We start from the raw sequence: 16,255 nt of genomic DNA on the forward strand, positions 1-16,255 counted from the left end.
GTGTCTATCTGCCTATCTGCAGAAGAGAGTGCTTTATTTTCCATCCCTTAAATGTCAAAGCCATCCGATGAATGAATTACAAATATGATGATATGACAATAAAATTTACTTCTGAAACTGAAAAGTATTATAGGGATAGACAAAGTCAATATCATATTCCTAACATATAAATAACGAAAGGTTGGGGTTCTAAATAGAATTGTTTTAAAAGGAATAAGTCGTCAATGGTGCATTAGTGGACTAACAGAACAAGAAAACGAGGGCCAAAATGAAATAAACCAACAAACAAGAGAAACGTACGTTCCATAAAGATGTATGAAAGGCAAGAAGATTCATTACCGTTGTCTCCAGAGCAGTGAAGCATCCCCAGAAGTTGAAGTGAAAGTGGAGAGGTAAAAGGGGTGTTTGAATTTTGCGTCGTATATTCAATTGATGAAACTTCTATTCAGTGGGGCTAATTCAATTTCCTGCTGTTACTTTTGTAGGCGACTGAAAGAAAAGAGAATTCGCCGGTCAATCGCCAATGGCGGAGAAGCAATTAATCATCGCCGTTGAAGGCACCGCCGCCATGGGCCCTCACTGGACCTCCATCGTTTCCGATTACCTCGAAAAGATCATTAGGTTTACCTTTCTTTAGTCTCATGCCCGCTGTTACTTTGTGTGCAAATGTACCTAATCGCATTAGGTGTTGTTAATTATGTTTTGTGTTGGGTAATTCGAGTTGTTCCGTGAGTTTGAGCCAACTTCTGTGTGATTAGGGCTCTCTGTTCTGTTTTAAAAAAAGAAGAAGAGAATTTTGGTCAACAATTATATAACAAAGACCAGTCATTCTGATTTCACACAAATTTTGAACTGTTGTTATTAATTTGTTGTGCTTTTGTGAATCAATCCTTTAAAAGGAAAAAATGCTCTTTTTTCCCCATCTAGTCTAATTGGAGTTACAAAAGCAAGAACCATGATTTTTGTGTATGAAATTTGAACTGTTCTGGTGATTAATCTGTGTTATGATTTCAAGGTTTAATGCTTCATTGGTTTTAATTCTGTTCATCTCTATGTTTAAATTATGTTGCCTAGCTGTCTGGTTGCATTTTAAAGAGACAAATGTATAAAATAAATAGCAATTTTTTATGTGACATCTAGATGCATCAATCAGAGAATGCAAAAAGTTTCTTGAAAGGAAGCATTACACCTTAAAATCAAGAAAAATAAAGATGAACCTAAGCCAGATTCTTGTAACTCTAATTCACTAGTCCATTGAAGGAGATGCCAGCTAGGTATCAAGAAGCTAGGGTAGCCTTAGTTTGTTTGTGGAGTTTTTTTTTTTTTTTTTTCTCCCTAATAAGGGTGTGTACTGTATAATTCAAGTTCAGTCTCGATTAATAGCTGCGTATTCTACATCTTATTTCATTTTCTGAGCTGATTTTTATACTGTATTAATATGCAAATTGTCTGATTAGAAGTGACAGTACTTTTTCCTTGTTTTAGGTTTCTGTCATGTAGCCTTTTTGTTCAGTCATTGATGATAATACTCTTTTCTTCATACACCATGTTAAGACAATTGCTTATCGCCTTATCTTTAACTATTTGATTATCCAAGTGTTTTAGTGGCAAGATTGCTATATGTCTCACTTTTTATGTGATGCTCAATACTTCTTGTCCTCAAACCAAGGGGATAGTTAATCAATAGTGAAAAAACAAAAGGCTGCATTTACTTCAATTATCTAGTTTTCCTTTCTCCATTTTTCCATTCTCCACTCTATGTTTTCAAATTGGAGAAATGTACAAGTAAATGCATTTTCTGTTTTCATTTCTCTAGTTAGTAAACATACCCAAAGTGTTTTCGCCAAGCAGGAAGTGCATGCTTTTAGTAGTATTTCTCCACATAATCAAAATAGCATACATCCCCCCACCCCTATTTACTATTTCTTATGAATATTGAATTTGATTCTTAGCAGGACAATGGTAGAACGTTTCACCTCTTCAAACCAATATAATTTTGTTCATATTATCTATGAGTTCCACAATGTAATTTTACTTGCTTATAGTCAACTGTCGAACTCTGAATTCAACTACAAATTTTCCTTTATAAACTTACTGCAGGTGTTTCTGTGGAGCTGAAGCAGGATCACAGGTTAGAAAATTTAGCAAGATCTTTTTGTCAAGCTATTTTTCTTCATACTTGCTACAATTAAATTATTAAAATTGTTAAAGTTACAGTTTACCTTGATATTTGGCCTTCCATAATGATTGCTTGGCTGTAACATCTGATAAATGATGAATGAAGAAAGTTCTGTTGCTTCATGACATTTGATCTGTGATTTTGACATGACATACTTGATTCTTGTTGCCTCATTGTGCTTTCTTGAATAAATCAAATTTATTCTTTCCATTTCTCCTATTTCATACAACTTAGTTGGAATATGAAGACTAAGAAAAAATGTTAAAAAATTTGGACTATATAGTATAATTTTGCTCATATCTTTAATTGTAAGCATACTGATAGATTTATGTGCACTCTTTCCCTTGCCAACCCTGCTGCCACTGCAGGTATGGGTTATCTTATTAGAAATTTATAATGGTTCTAACTTCTGCATTTTTTTTTTGTCAAAATGTTCAGAAGCCATCTGGGGCCAATGTGGAGTTTGGTTTGGTTATGTTTAATTCACATGGTTCTTATAGTGGTGCGTATATAAATATTATTAATTGCTCAATAAAAAGTCTACTTATTTGTATTTGTTTTATTTTATTTTATTTTATTCTATTTTATTTTTTAAATTTTATCTTGTTTGTTTGAAAGAGTGAATTGAAATTCATTCATCTTACCATCTTCCAATATTCCATGTGGGAAGTGGTAAAATAGATGTTACATAAAAGAATTAATATGTTATTGATTGTCATTCGAATAACATGTATGGAATATATATATGCATGAGTTAGTAATGGAGCTCAGCCCATTCTTGTTATCCTGTAAGGCTACATTATACACTTAAGTACTTAACAACAGAATAAACCAACAGCAATTGATTTTACAGACTAGGCCTAGAAGTTAGTGGAAGTGGCCTATTCTCTTATATTCCCATGAACCAAATAAATTTTTGGAGAAAGACTTTGGGAAGTGGGAACATTCTTATGTTCCAACAATCGTTTTGAGATTTTATCTGGTGTTCATGTCAGTCAAAAAACTGCTTTCAGCATTTGTTTTACTATCAAATTAAGGTTTAGTTTCCTGTTTGAATTCAAACGAAGTACTAAGTTTTCTTGTCTAAAAAATTCTGTCAAGGATGTAGTGTACAAGCTCATTCCTTTCCTCTCTTCCAATCTATCTTATGCTGTACTTTTTTTCTTTTGGGAAAATTGCTTTTTTGTCGCCAGATAGTCGATTTAGCCCCTCATTGATCACTTTTGCAAATCTTATTCTTAGATGTATCGCAGTTTTGCAATTTTGTCACTTGCCCTAAATGCCTCCAATCTCCATTAGTCTCTGTGGTCTTATCTGCAAACCCTAATTTTGATGGTCATTATGGTAATTTCTTTGCTTTCTCCACTCTTGTGGTCACTGTTATCAGAAACAATAATAGTCATCACTATAAGTCTCACCTTCCACTTCTTCAATGCGCCAGTAGCTAAACACACTAAAGACGACATACCTGAGAACCAACCTTGTTTTACATCTGACTATCTAAGCATAGTCTGAGAAGTGAGAACAAATATTTTGTGGCTCATGGTCCATCTGTAGTTGTTCCATCAAATGTTGATTATTTTTTCAGTTTCTTTTCTTCTACCAATTTGATGAAGTTTTTGTGCAGCTTGCTTGGTTCAGCGAAGTGGCTGGACTAGAGATATTGATTTATTTCTCCACTGGCTTTCATCCATACACTTTGGTGGTGGGGGTTTCAATGATGCTGCAATTGCAGAAGGGCTTGCTGAAGCTCTAATGGTGTGTGCTTATATTTGGCTGTTTTATTTATGGTATTGGCATATCAGCTTTTAAATCAGTAGGATCTTTTTGTTTTCTCTCAGAATCTATAATATACAAATTCTACTTATTTCAACTTAAGTCTAATCTTAGAATTTAGAAACATTGAGTTTAGAAGACAAATATTCTTTTTATTCCAGTCGAGCATTTTGAATTGCAACCATATTGAAGTTTTCCTGTGTTGCATTCCAACATAAACTTTTAAGATTGGATTTCACATTAAATATATCTGGTGCGTATTAGAAATTGTGGACTTCAAGTTGATTTTTCATAATATACTTCCAGGGAGTTCTATAATTAACCTTTTTGTAAGTTTCAGAAAGAGTAGTGTTTCTTTATGTCTTTGGCATTATAAATGGTTAGTCCTTCGATGGGAGATACATTTCCAATGCCTTTGCTTTTAGCACCTGGTTGTTGACTCAATTATTTTTAATGCTTATAATTTTCACTGCCACATTCTTTATATGGTGGATTCTATATCTTGTCTTCTTTCTAAAATTAGTTAGTATGACCGTAACATAACCTTTGAATGTTAAGATACTGTCGTAATGTTTTTCAGACTCTAGTACAAATCAGAAAGGACATTCTAAAGAATATTGTGTAAGTGGTGTGTGTTGATCACACCATGATAATTTGCAATTTTTTGCTTACACTGTTTCATTTATTTTATAATTGTATATGATGATGCCTCATCCAGATGCTCTCATCTCCAAATGGAAACCAAAGTAAGCAAACTGTGGAAGGGCAAAAGCATTGCATTCTTGTTGCTGCCAGTAATCCTTATCCATTACCTACACCAGTTTATAGACCACAGATACACAATTCTGAGCAGAGTGAAAATGAAACACAAACTGATGACCGACGCCTATCTGATGCTGAGACAGTTGCAAAATCATTTGCTCAGGTGCTGTATTGCTGTTCATTGATGCCCATTTTTTTCTTCCCTTTATATTATCTTTTGCATTAACACATTATCAATCAGCTGGTGATTTTGTTTTACTTTTTTGGTTGTTGTTGCAGTGTTCTGTTTCTTTGTCAGTTGTATGTCCAAAGCTGGTCTTGAAACTAAAAACAATCTATGCTGCGGTAACTATAGCCACGTTCTATTACTGTTCTTTTTATTTTTTTTCTTTTCTTTTTGTTTTTGTTGTTGCTTATAGAGTAGCTGTTACTTATTTAGTGTTCAACATTTTGAAAATATGATACTTTGTATCGCTCATAGTTTTCGGATATCTGCATGCTTCATCTGTGGATTGACAAATAAATCATTAACCCTCTATTAAAAAGAAACGTTGCTAGTGAGAAAGCTATTAAATTGGCGATGTATGGAGTTCCTATCAGTTTTGGAAAACATTTAAGGGAATATTCCTAAAGGGATCAGTATCCTTTTGATGAAAAACTCTTAAGGGAGCGTTTGGTTCAGGTTATATAACATAACCAAGGGAATGTGACATTCCAAAGCTCACATTCCGGTGTTTGGTTCATATTATCTTAGGGAATTTGACATTCCCAAGGAATGTCATATTCCCTCCACATAGGATTTTGAAGGGAATGTGATTCCCTTCAAAATCTTAGGTAATGTAAGATAACTTTGGTTATCTTAAGGATATTATAGTGTGTATAAAAGATAACCCTAAACCAAACATGATTATATTACATACCCCAATTTTAACCAAACACAGGAATCTAACATTCCCAGTAATCTAATATTCCCAGCAATCTAACATTCCCTAACGTAATCTGACATTCCGTGAACCAAACGACCCCTAAGAGTCTTCAAACCATGCTTGATATTGCAATGTTCTATCTTGATTTAATTTAACATTGTGACTGGTCACCAGTTATTCAGTCTTTATTTGTTAGAGTGCTGGCATGAATTTACTTCACCCCAATACAAAGTGAATGTTAAGTAGTGGAAAACAAATGAATATATTAGAGATGACATTAGTATGTTTTTATTGATAACAGTGCCTACAAATAACTAGATGGATTACAAGTGCCTAGTTATAGTGAGCGCCTGAGCGGTCCAACTGTTGTTTGGACCTAAGTGAAGTGCTTGGCTTGGTGGCTTGAATGCCCTCACACATTGCTGCCCCAATGCCCTCTTCCAGCTAAGTAGTATGCTGTTTGAACATTGCCTCTGGGTTCCTTGCGCCCTTTAATATCTCCTCACCTTTGTGCTGTGTGAAAATGGAAGTTGAGTGAAGAGAGTATGCAAGTGAAGAGAGTAAATAGGATCTGTGGAAAATTTGTTCACGCTCTTAGGAAAGGAGAATACACATCTCATATATATCATGGGTGCAGTAGGTGTTAGTCGCTAGTCGGGAGTCGGGCGGTAGAGTAGTGCCTAGATGGGGCGCCTAGGCGGCTAACTAAAAACTAAAAAAAAATAAAAAATTAGTGCACGTGTATGGGTGTATGACATATTATATATATATATAGAAAAAAAATTAGCAAGGCCAAGTTAACTCGGCCGAGTTAGGCGCCTAGGCGGCTAGCCGCCTGGGGGAAATCGCCACGGCCTAGGGGCGCCTAGCGCCTTGGCCGATTTTTGCAATAGTGATATATCTACATGCTAGGCAGCCTAGGGTACTCAAATCCCTATGTATGTTGGTTTCATATGCCTATGGTTTCATATCCCATAACACTCCCCCTCAAGCTAGAACATCTGGAAGTTCCAAGCTTAATTCAAACATACACTCCGCTTCACTCTAAATTACAAATGAAGATTAAAAGCGGGCAAATGACTGAAATGGGAAGAAATGAAAAGGCAATGACAAAAATAGGAAGGTTTTAAAAAATGTATAATTTTGGGAAAAACTCATTTGGGATATGCGTTTCTTATCAGAAACGCATCTCCCAAATGAGTTTGAGAAAAATTTTTAATTTTTTTTTTCTTCTAAAAAATACGCCAAACGCAAGTGGCAATTGCATTTCTCGTACAATACAAGAAACGCAATTGTCACTTGCGTATGAAGGAAGCAAGGGAGAGAATAATGCAGCATTTTGTTGTTGAGAGGCTATGGAGATTGAAGAGCCACTGCCACTATTAAGTGCATCAAAGCAGGCACTCGCCTTAGTCTGCAGCTCTTCCAGGAAAGCTTGGCACCTCTCAACGTCTTCCAAGGAGGAGGACGGGAGTCTCCCGCCACGTGTTCGACAGAATGCTCTGATCTAGCGCCTTCGATTTCTGGTTCAAAACCTCCATGCGAGCCTCCACCCTGTCGATCATTCCTCATAGCTCGTTGACTCGTCGCCGAGAGTGCTCAGCATACGAGAGATGCAAGTGGAACTTGCGTCTCACGTATAATATGTGAGATGCAAATGCCACTTGCGTTTGGCGTAATTTTTAGAAAAAACAAAAATTAAAATTTTTCTCAAACTCATTTGGGAGATGCGTTTCTGGTGACGCATGTCCCAAATGAGTTTTTACCAAAAGTATACATTTTTTAAAACCTTCCTATTTTTGTCATTGCCTTTTCATTTCTTCCCATTTCAGTCATTGAAGATCTGAATACACTCCAAGGAGCGCCTCTTCAAGGCAAGTCCAATGGTGGTAACGACACCTTGAACGGAGATCTGGAGGAGATCTGTCCAGAAAAATGAAGAAACTTCCGACAGTGCGTGCGGTAGAGTTTGGCGACGGGTCTTCAGGCGAAGGCTTGCGACGAGGTTCCGTGTAAGGCTGTGGTGTTAGTTTTTCTTCGAACAACAGCCAGAAGTGCATCGGAACGAGATGGGCAGCCGCGTATTGCCGGAAAAAATGGTGTTTTCAGAAATTCTAGAAAGAAAATAGCCTGGAAAACTTAGGTTCTGATAACATGTGAAAATGAAAGTTGAGTGAAGAGAGTATGCAAGTGAAGAGAGTGAAGAGAGTGAAGAGTGTAAAGAGGATTTGTGGAAAATTTGTTCACTCTAAGAAAGAAGAATACACATCTCATATATTCGTGCTAGGCTACTCAAACCATAGGCATATGAAACCAACATACATAGGGATTTGAGTAGCAGTAAAAATCTCCTTATCTTTATATTGTTTTTGATGGTTTGTTGTTGATTGTTGCTGAGAGGTGTTAAAATAGAAAAGGTTTATTGTGTTTCTATATATTGAAAACTGTACAAGATGTCCTATTTATACATACAAGACACACCCAAGTTGGGCTACACCCACTACTCCAAACCAGGTTTAATATTCAACACTCTCCTTAAGTTGGAGCGTATAAATCATGTCATATGTGCAAAGCTTGTTACAAATATACTCTATCCTAGGACCTCTAAGAGACCTAGTAAAGATACAGTACTGAGCTCAAGATGTCTTTCTATATTTCGTATTTCCATTAATTTAATGTTCCAACTTCCTGGTGCATTGCTTCATTCTCTCAACTTGGATTGTAGTCTAATTGAGAATACTGTTTCCACTCTCAACATAAATAGGATTATACCTATGTGCTATGATATTTACTTCATTTATAATTTCTATTAATTTATCTTAAGTTTATCTTATGTGAGTCCTTTTCTACCATCTATAGAGAATCTTGATTCTTCATCTGCCTTCATCGTCTTTACTTTTATTTTAGTTAGATATGCTAAGTATAAGTCTACTTTGTTTTAGGCAAAGCGTAATCCACGAGGAGCAGACTTACCCATTGACAATCCCAAGAATCCATATTATCTTGTTCTAATTTCGGAAAATTTTATGGAGGCTCGGGCTGCTTTCAATCGCACTGGAATGCCAAGTTTGCCTTCAACTCAAAACCCTGTTAAAATGGATGTGTCTTCTGTTCCTCCCATTTCTGGACCACTGCCTTCAGGTTTGGCTTCAATTCCTTCAGGTTTGTTTGATTCTGAAACTTATGTTCTCCTATTTTATCTTTAGTAGTATTTATGTATATTTTTATTATACTTGATCTGTTTGGTTTTATTATGATATTCTATATTGAGCTAGACCTGTATAGGCTAAAGGTGGACTAATAAGGACTTCATATTTGATAAAGTTTTGTTAGGCTGGCCTAATTTTATCCTCTTTATGTTTGGGAAAAAAATTGTACATTCTTGTTATTTGACTTATTTCTGCTTTCGAGTTGGTGGGCTTGTAGTATATGCATTCATAAAAATTATATAGTTATTGTACTTGTGCATTTGTCAAATAATCAGTTTGTAGCTAATAAATTCATTACTGCCTATTATTTATTGTGTTTTCGGGTGTGTAAATGGCATATGTAAGGTCTCTATGGCTTTGAATTTATTTAGGCTTAATAGTTGATTTATTTTTCATGAAATTTTAGAGAAAAAAATCACTTTAATAATTTCTTGAAGAAATACTGAAGCTTCTGATTTTTTTATTTTTTTACAGCAAATGGGCCCGTCATGAACCGGCAACCAATTCCAACCGGAAACATTCATCCTGCTACTGTTAAAATTGTACAGCTCATAACAGTCGATTCTTTGCTTAGTTTTGAAAATATGGCTTTTCTTTTCCACAATAATTTCCAGATATCAGTACATATGACATCATTAATATCTCCTGATAAATAATCTCCATTATCTCGTTACATCTGTTTTCAGGAGCCGACCACTGTAACCTCCATGCCTGGGCCTACATTTGCACATGTTCCATCAGTCCCTCGTGCTGCTTCACAACCTGTTCAGAACCTTCAAACTTCTTCACCCATTTCTGTTTCCCAGGAAATGGTTGCGAACAATGAGAATCTGCAGGAAACAAAGCCCATGGTCGTCCATGGTATGGGACAGTCTGTACGTCCAGTTGGTGCTGCAGCTGCCAATGTGAGAATTCTGAATGATGTTGCCCAAGCACGGCAAGCACTTGCCGGGGGAACTTCTATAGGACTTTCATCTATGGGTGGAACGCCTATGCTTTCAAACATGATATCCAGCGGAATGGCATCCTCCGTCTCTGCAGCTCAAAGTGTAATATCATCTTCTCAATCAGGTGTTACATCAATGACCAGTTCGATGCCACTAGCAGGACCCGGACAAGTTGTACAGAGCTCTGCTCCTACTTCATTTACTGCAACAACTTCTAGTATGTCATCAACTTCAAACCTAGTCATGTCACAATCGATGAATACTCTCCCAAGTAGCGTTAGTGTGGGCCAAACAGTACCTGGCATGAACCAAGCTAACATGCCAGGCACTCAAATGATGCAAACTGCAACAGGCAGGAGCCAGAATATGATGAGTGGCATGGGCGGTGCATCTGGTATCCCTTCTGGAACTGGTACAATGGTTCCTACTCCAGGAATGACTCAACAAGGGCAACAAGGAATGCAGCCTATTGGTGTAAATAACAATTCTGCAGCGAATATGCCTCTTTCGCAGCAACAAACATCCAGTCAATTGCAATCAGCTCAGTCAAAATATGTCAAAGTTTGGGAGGTAAGAATGATGGAGTCAGTGATAATGATTCATTCAGAGCACCACATTTTGGTAGTTATAGCAAGAACTTACTATGTTAAAGTTATAAATCAAGTTGCCTAGAACTATGTGCAATGAGTTGATTTGCCTTCTATATTCATTCATTTGAGAAGGTTTCTTTTCAACATGATTGGTTATATATATGTTATGTGGCAGGGAAACTTATCCGGGCAGAGACAAGGTCAACCTGTGTTCATTACCAGACTAGAGGTATTGTCTTTCCACTTAACCTGTAAATTTTTGAGTCCTTTAGTTATCTTGAGTAACTGGTTTCCTAGTTTTTGAAACTGATAATTTCGTGCTTGCATGGATCCTATGATCTATTTTACCTTTGACAGGGATATAGGAGTGCATCAGCATCTGAAACGTAAGTGTACACATATCCATGAAGTCTTTATTATGGAATAGCAAATTTAATTCTAATGCTCCTAATCATTTTGCTTTTAATAGTTGCATAACAAATCCATTAGTGCTTAACTCAACTTGTTTTCTTCACCCAAAAATAAAAAATAAAAGCAACACAACATCTGTTAAGTCACATCAAAGAATGGAAATAAGGGCATTTGCCTTCCTAAATTTCAATCCAATTGCAATCTAGGGTGGGGAGACTCCAAATCCCTTTTTATGATGGGGATGAGGTGAAAGGGGGATTTTGGCATATCAAACCATTGTAGACTTTCAAGTTGACATTCTTCCTAGATGCTACTTTCATCAACCATCTCTAAGAACCTTCTGACCAATTGATTTATTTTTGGTGGAGAAGCATATCATATAGTTCGTTGTTTCCGTTTATATAAAATTGGTTTCCTGTACTGCCATCATGTATTGATATGAGTTTCTGCTTTGTTGCCCTTTTTCCTTTTCAGGCTTGCAGCAAATTGGCCTGAAACAATGCAAATAGTTCGGCTTATTTCCCAGGATCATATGAACAATAAGTAACTTCTGTCTCATTGCAATTATATCATCTTTTTCATTTTAAATTACACATTGCAGTTAGTCTCACATATTGATTTTCTTTTCGTTTCTTTTGTCTCAATTTTATACTAGGCAATATGTTGGAAAAGCAGATTTTTTAGTTTTTCGGGCAATGAACCAGCATGGATTTCTTGGTCAATTACAAGAAAAGAAGCTTGTAAGTATTTGAACAAGGATTTTTGCTTATATAAGAGCAGTGGAAAATGATAAGCAAATTTTAGAGATCCTATTTTCTTTTATTGGATAAAGAAAATGACAAAAAATGATCAAATTTCATATGGTCCTTTTCCAGGATAGAATAATTTCCTGTCATGTGATTTCATATACTAGTGTACGTATACATACATCTAAGTATTGGATGAGGTTGTTTGACCCATAAATCTACTTCAAAAAGCATAAATCAGGCAAAAATACTTGGGAAAAAAAAAAGAAGCTATTTTGAAGAAGATCCACTATTTCTCTATAAACTCCAGTTGGACCAAACATGAACTATGCCTGCCATGTTTGATTCTAGGATTATAAAGCTTGGGTGATTCTGTTTTTTACAACTGTCAGCGTTACTATTTTGCATTCATTATATGTTATTTTCTCGATTGGCTCTTGAACAAGTGTTTATCAGTTAAAAATGGTTCCTCTGTTTGACGAGATTCATAATTTTTTCAGTGTGCAGTCATTCAATTGCCCTCACAGACATTACTCCTCTCGGTTTCTGATAAAGCTTGCCGCTTGATTGGGATGCTTTTCCCAGGGGTAAGATTATGTACTTTCTTAACATGCCCCCCGATATGGCGATATGTGACTTAATAATCATCCATTACTCGGCCATTCTATATAACTTCTCTATGCATTTTAGGATATGGTAGTGTTTAAACCCCAGATCACAAACCCCCAGCAGCAGCAACAGATGCAAGCACAACAACACCCGCAGCTTCAGCAGTTGCAGCAGCAAGCGCTCCCGCAGTTGCCCCAACAACAGCAACAGCAGCAGCAACAACAACAGCAACTTCAACAACTACAGCAGCAGCAACAACAACAACCGCTCTCGCATATGCAACAGCAGCCCATGATGCAGCAGCTACAGCAACAGCAGCAGATGCAACAGCAGCAGCAGATCCCACAAATGCAGCAGCAGCAGCAGATCCCGCAAATGCAGCAGCAGCAGCAGCAACAGCAGCAGATCCCGCAAATGCAGCAGCAGCAGCAACAGATGCAGCAGATGCAGCAGCAGCAGCAACCACAACAGCAGCAGCAGCCACAGATGGTTGGGACAGGGATGAACCAAGCATATATGCAAGGCCCGGGACGGTCGCAGCTAATGTCCCAAGGGCAAGTTTCATCACAAGGACATCAAAACATGCCTGGGGGTGGGTTTATGAATTAATCCCCCACTCTGCAGAATAGGGACTGATGTAAAGATTGGATTTTTACACAAGGAAACAGATATGAGATATCTCCCCTTGGATCAAACAGCCAGGTTCTTCTATTGAAATTTGTGGGTTTTAGTTTACACACATAATTATCTGTTCCGGCAAAATTTATTTTCCTTTTATAAAATTAAGTCAGCTAGTGCTAACATTTTGTAATATTGCACTTTTTTTTGGGGGTGGGGGTGGGGGTGGGGTGGGGGTATGCATTTTGTAACTTGTGGTTGTGGTATCTTGTCTTTGTTTCATCATTGTGTCAGTGGGAAATATGACAATAACGCTAATTATTATCATTTCTATTTTCTATTAGCCAGGTTTTTTTTTTTGTTTGTTTGTTTCAAAGCTTTTAAAGATGGTCGGGGAAAAGGGCTAAAAAGTATTTGTATTTTAGGGTATGCTTGAATTTCAGTTTCATTTAATTTAGGGGTATTTGATAAATAGTTGTTAGTATGTTTGATTAGTTAATAACATTAGTTGATTGTAGAAAAATGTTTGTTAAATTAGTGGTTAACTGATTACATACAAAATGATTTATTTTAAAAAGTATATCGAAAAAGTCGTTTTGAGCCGCTTTTTTAATTTTAGTATTTTGGAGCTGATGGGAATATTACCCTCGTGTACGGGTCGTCCTACGGTCAATATTTCGGTCAGTAATTGGCCCTCGGGACCGCATCAAGGACAACGTGACCGTCCTGACCGCCTTTCTCGAGCTAGTCATGTAGAAACCCCGAACCCTGGGCTACCCACCCTTCATGTTTGGACCGACCTCTAGGGCTCGGGCTGAGTCTATGTTTGATGATCCAACATTTTTAGGAATATAGCACCACGTGTTGTAGACTCCCTCGACCCTGGTCTCGTCCAGTGCATGCGAGCCACGTGCCCTCCATGTTGGAAGCTTGGGTCGTGTCCCCTTCTCTCCCTTATAAATATCTCATTTATTGTTTGAGGGGGGGGGGGGGGGGGAGGGGGGGCTTTTGGCAAGTACTTTAGACTCGGGCTATTTGACCGGAGACTCTCGACCCACTGTCAGAGGATACTCCACATTCGATACAGTACTGTACGTGTACTTTCGTATTACTGTATCAGTAAAGAATCTTTGTGGAGTGTATACCGTATTTCGATCCCCACAGACGGCGTCAAAATGATACGGTTAATTAATTACTCGATGTATGTGGAGTGTATGTAGAATCAAGAGTAGAAATGGTAGAATAAAGATTCTTTTAATCATTATTATTCTTCTATTTAACTATTTTGTAAAGAGAGAGGAGAGAGAGGAGAGAGTGTGTAGGGAGGAAGGGAGGAACCCCCAAAATGAAGGGCTAAAGTCCTTCAATAGGCACGTGTCTCATTGACTTTGACTCACAGACTTTGATCATGACCTGAACCGTTTGACATTGACCCCGACCACAAAAGGAGAGTATGGACATATAGAGAAGTCAAAATCGGGATATATTCCCTATCAGGAGCATTAGAATGTTATAAAAAGTTAATTGATCAAACATTCATGTTGGTTGTTTAATCAAGTCAAACAGCTAATAGTGATCAAACAAGTCAAAATTAATTAATGAATTAACTATTTTACCAAATAGGATGTTAATGTTCTTTCAATCCACTCATATATGACTATGATTGAATACACAATTACAATTACGGAGTAATAATTTAATAGAATATATATCTTTAATCCTTAAATAAATGGAATTAAATTCTCTTACATACCCATTTGATTTGATTTGATATTTTTGAAACTGTTGTTAGTGGATCAAACTATTTAACCTCATGGGAGTTGTTGAAGAGTCAAGATTGGATTTGAGATCAAATGTGTTGACTATTTAGTAAATTTGTAGTGGGGTGAATAGAGTAATATGGTGTTACATCATTTACTCAACTATTTACAGATTAGATTGGTTTTTGCCACAGCGCTAGGTCCAAAAGTGAGGGGTCATGTAATTTATCACATTTACAAGATCTTAGGGGTAGGATAGAATTTTAAGATTAGTATTATAAAAAAAGACTCGTCTAAGTGCACCAAATGGGGCGGCTTAAAAGATGCTAACATACATGTCCTGTCCACTCCAAAAATGAGAGATTATCTAATTTACTACATTTACATAATCAATTTAACGGGTTAAATCTTTTTTGATAGCTCCGGTGTTAAATTGTTTCTGACTTCTTTTTGAGAAAGGAAAGTTGCCTTTGAATACAGCAAAAGTTGCTCTAATTTTTATTAGGTAGGTCCATTATTCTTCCAAAAGGCTGAACCCCAACCCTAAGGGCCCCCCACATCCCAGCCCGACAGAACATTTAGGAGGATGTAAATGATGTAAATCATGGTGACTCAACTAAACATGAATCACAGAGGTTAGACCGGTGACTCAACTAAACATGAATCACAGAGGTTAGACCGGTGCTCACTGCGCACAAGGAACCCCCCTCACTTTGAGAGGTTGCTCCCACACTGCCGCTGGTGAGACTCGATCCCTGGTCATAGGTAGGTCCATTATTACTTTTATATATGCTTTCCCTTGGAGCGTGGGGGATAATTTTATGTTAATTAAAATCATTATAGGATGCAGTAATGTTTAAGTTAGATTGAGAAAGAAGCAGAAGAATAGATGCTTGCTTTGGGCTAATGGGGACATGTAAAAGCAAAGAGAATAAGACATTAATTAACCAATGTAATGATTACAAGATAGGCATCAAATCTCCCACCAATAAACCAAACTCTTCATCGCCACCATTAGCCTTCATTATTCAACATTCAAGAATGACCTCTCCAAACAAAACCAACCACTATGTATATTTTCATGATGACCATATATAAGCACTTGATCCAAAGAAAACCCTTTTTAAGATTGTTCCAAACTCTGAATAAAACATGGAATTATGGGCAGATGCATTTTGGAAAAGACCTTTCCCATACTGCAGGTTGGTGGTGTACAAACATCATGCATCTATGTTCCACAGTTCAGGCCAATAAATTAAAGTTTTTTTTTTGTTATGGTAAAATTTGTTGTTTAACCTGACTTTAGCTTATTATAATTGATTGGCTGTTATATATTCAATTAAGGGGTCACTAATTTAATTTGTAATCAATCATAATGAACAATATTAGGTAAAACCTAGTTGGTCAGACAGTTGGCTTGGTAACTACAAGATTTCAAATTTAACTCTCTATGGGAGGTTGTCTATAGGTCTCTTGGTTTAAGTCGATCGGTCAGCTATGAACAACCTATGCACCTTAGACACTTTCAGGTAGCGGTTACAACTTTGCAAGCTTTCTCATAGATCAAAGATTACACATCTTCAATTCGTCCATAGATTATGTTTATTATTTATTTTTATACTTTCGGTTAGAGATTAATTTTATCTGAAATTGAGTTATTGTCAAATTTCAAATTGAGAGAACTCTTGCAACACATGTATGACTCAGCAGTAATCTATTTTA

General features: G+C 36.8%; 1 protein-coding gene across 3 annotated transcripts; it reads left to right on the forward strand.

Moving 5' to 3' along the window:
• Positions 1-246: 246 nt before the first annotated feature.
• LOC109161079 (mediator of RNA polymerase II transcription subunit 25) lies at positions 247-12,966 on the forward strand. 3 transcript variants are annotated; one of them, XM_019309403.1, is made up of 16 exons: positions 247-392; positions 486-621; positions 2,101-2,131; positions 2,618-2,681; positions 3,807-3,937; positions 4,674-4,880; positions 4,997-5,062; positions 8,586-8,805; positions 9,327-9,394; positions 9,539-10,369; positions 10,565-10,618; positions 10,747-10,775; positions 11,275-11,343; positions 11,456-11,540; positions 12,047-12,133; positions 12,237-12,966. In XM_019309403.1, the coding sequence occupies exons 2-16, from the start codon at positions 524-526 to the stop codon at positions 12,762-12,764; spliced, it is 2,568 nt and encodes an 855-aa protein (XP_019164948.1). In that variant the 5' UTR covers positions 247-392; positions 486-523; the 3' UTR covers positions 12,765-12,966. The 3 variants fall into 3 exon arrangements, with proteins under 3 accessions (XP_019164948.1, XP_019164949.1, XP_019164950.1); XM_019309404.1 differs by having other exon boundaries at positions 8,586-8,784; XM_019309405.1 differs by lacking the exons at positions 247-392; positions 486-621 and adding an exon at positions 1,638-2,025.
• The last annotated feature ends 3,289 nt before the right edge of the window (positions 12,967-16,255 follow it).

The sequence above is a fragment of the Ipomoea nil genome, unplaced genomic scaffold (genome assembly GCF_001879475.1).
Source record: "Ipomoea nil cultivar Tokyo-kokei standard unplaced genomic scaffold, Asagao_1.1 scaffold2921, whole genome shotgun sequence".
NCBI lineage: Eukaryota > Viridiplantae > Streptophyta > Magnoliopsida > Solanales > Convolvulaceae > Ipomoea > Ipomoea nil.

What these genes read in the sequence shown, in the direction of transcription:
- LOC109161079 (XM_019309403.1), top strand. Translation starts at nt 524, where the DNA reads ATGGCGGAGAAGCAATTAATCATCGCCGTTGAAGGCACCGCCGCCATG. An exon ending in GGCTTGCTGAAGCTCTAATG is followed by an intron (nt 3,938 to 4,673) that starts GTGTGTGCTTAT and finishes TGCCTCATCCAG; the next exon opens with ATGCTCTCATCTCCAAATGG. An exon ending in TTTGGCTTCAATTCCTTCAG is followed by an intron (nt 8,806 to 9,326) that starts GTTTGTTTGATT and finishes ATTTTTTTACAG; the next exon opens with CAAATGGGCCCGTCATGAAC.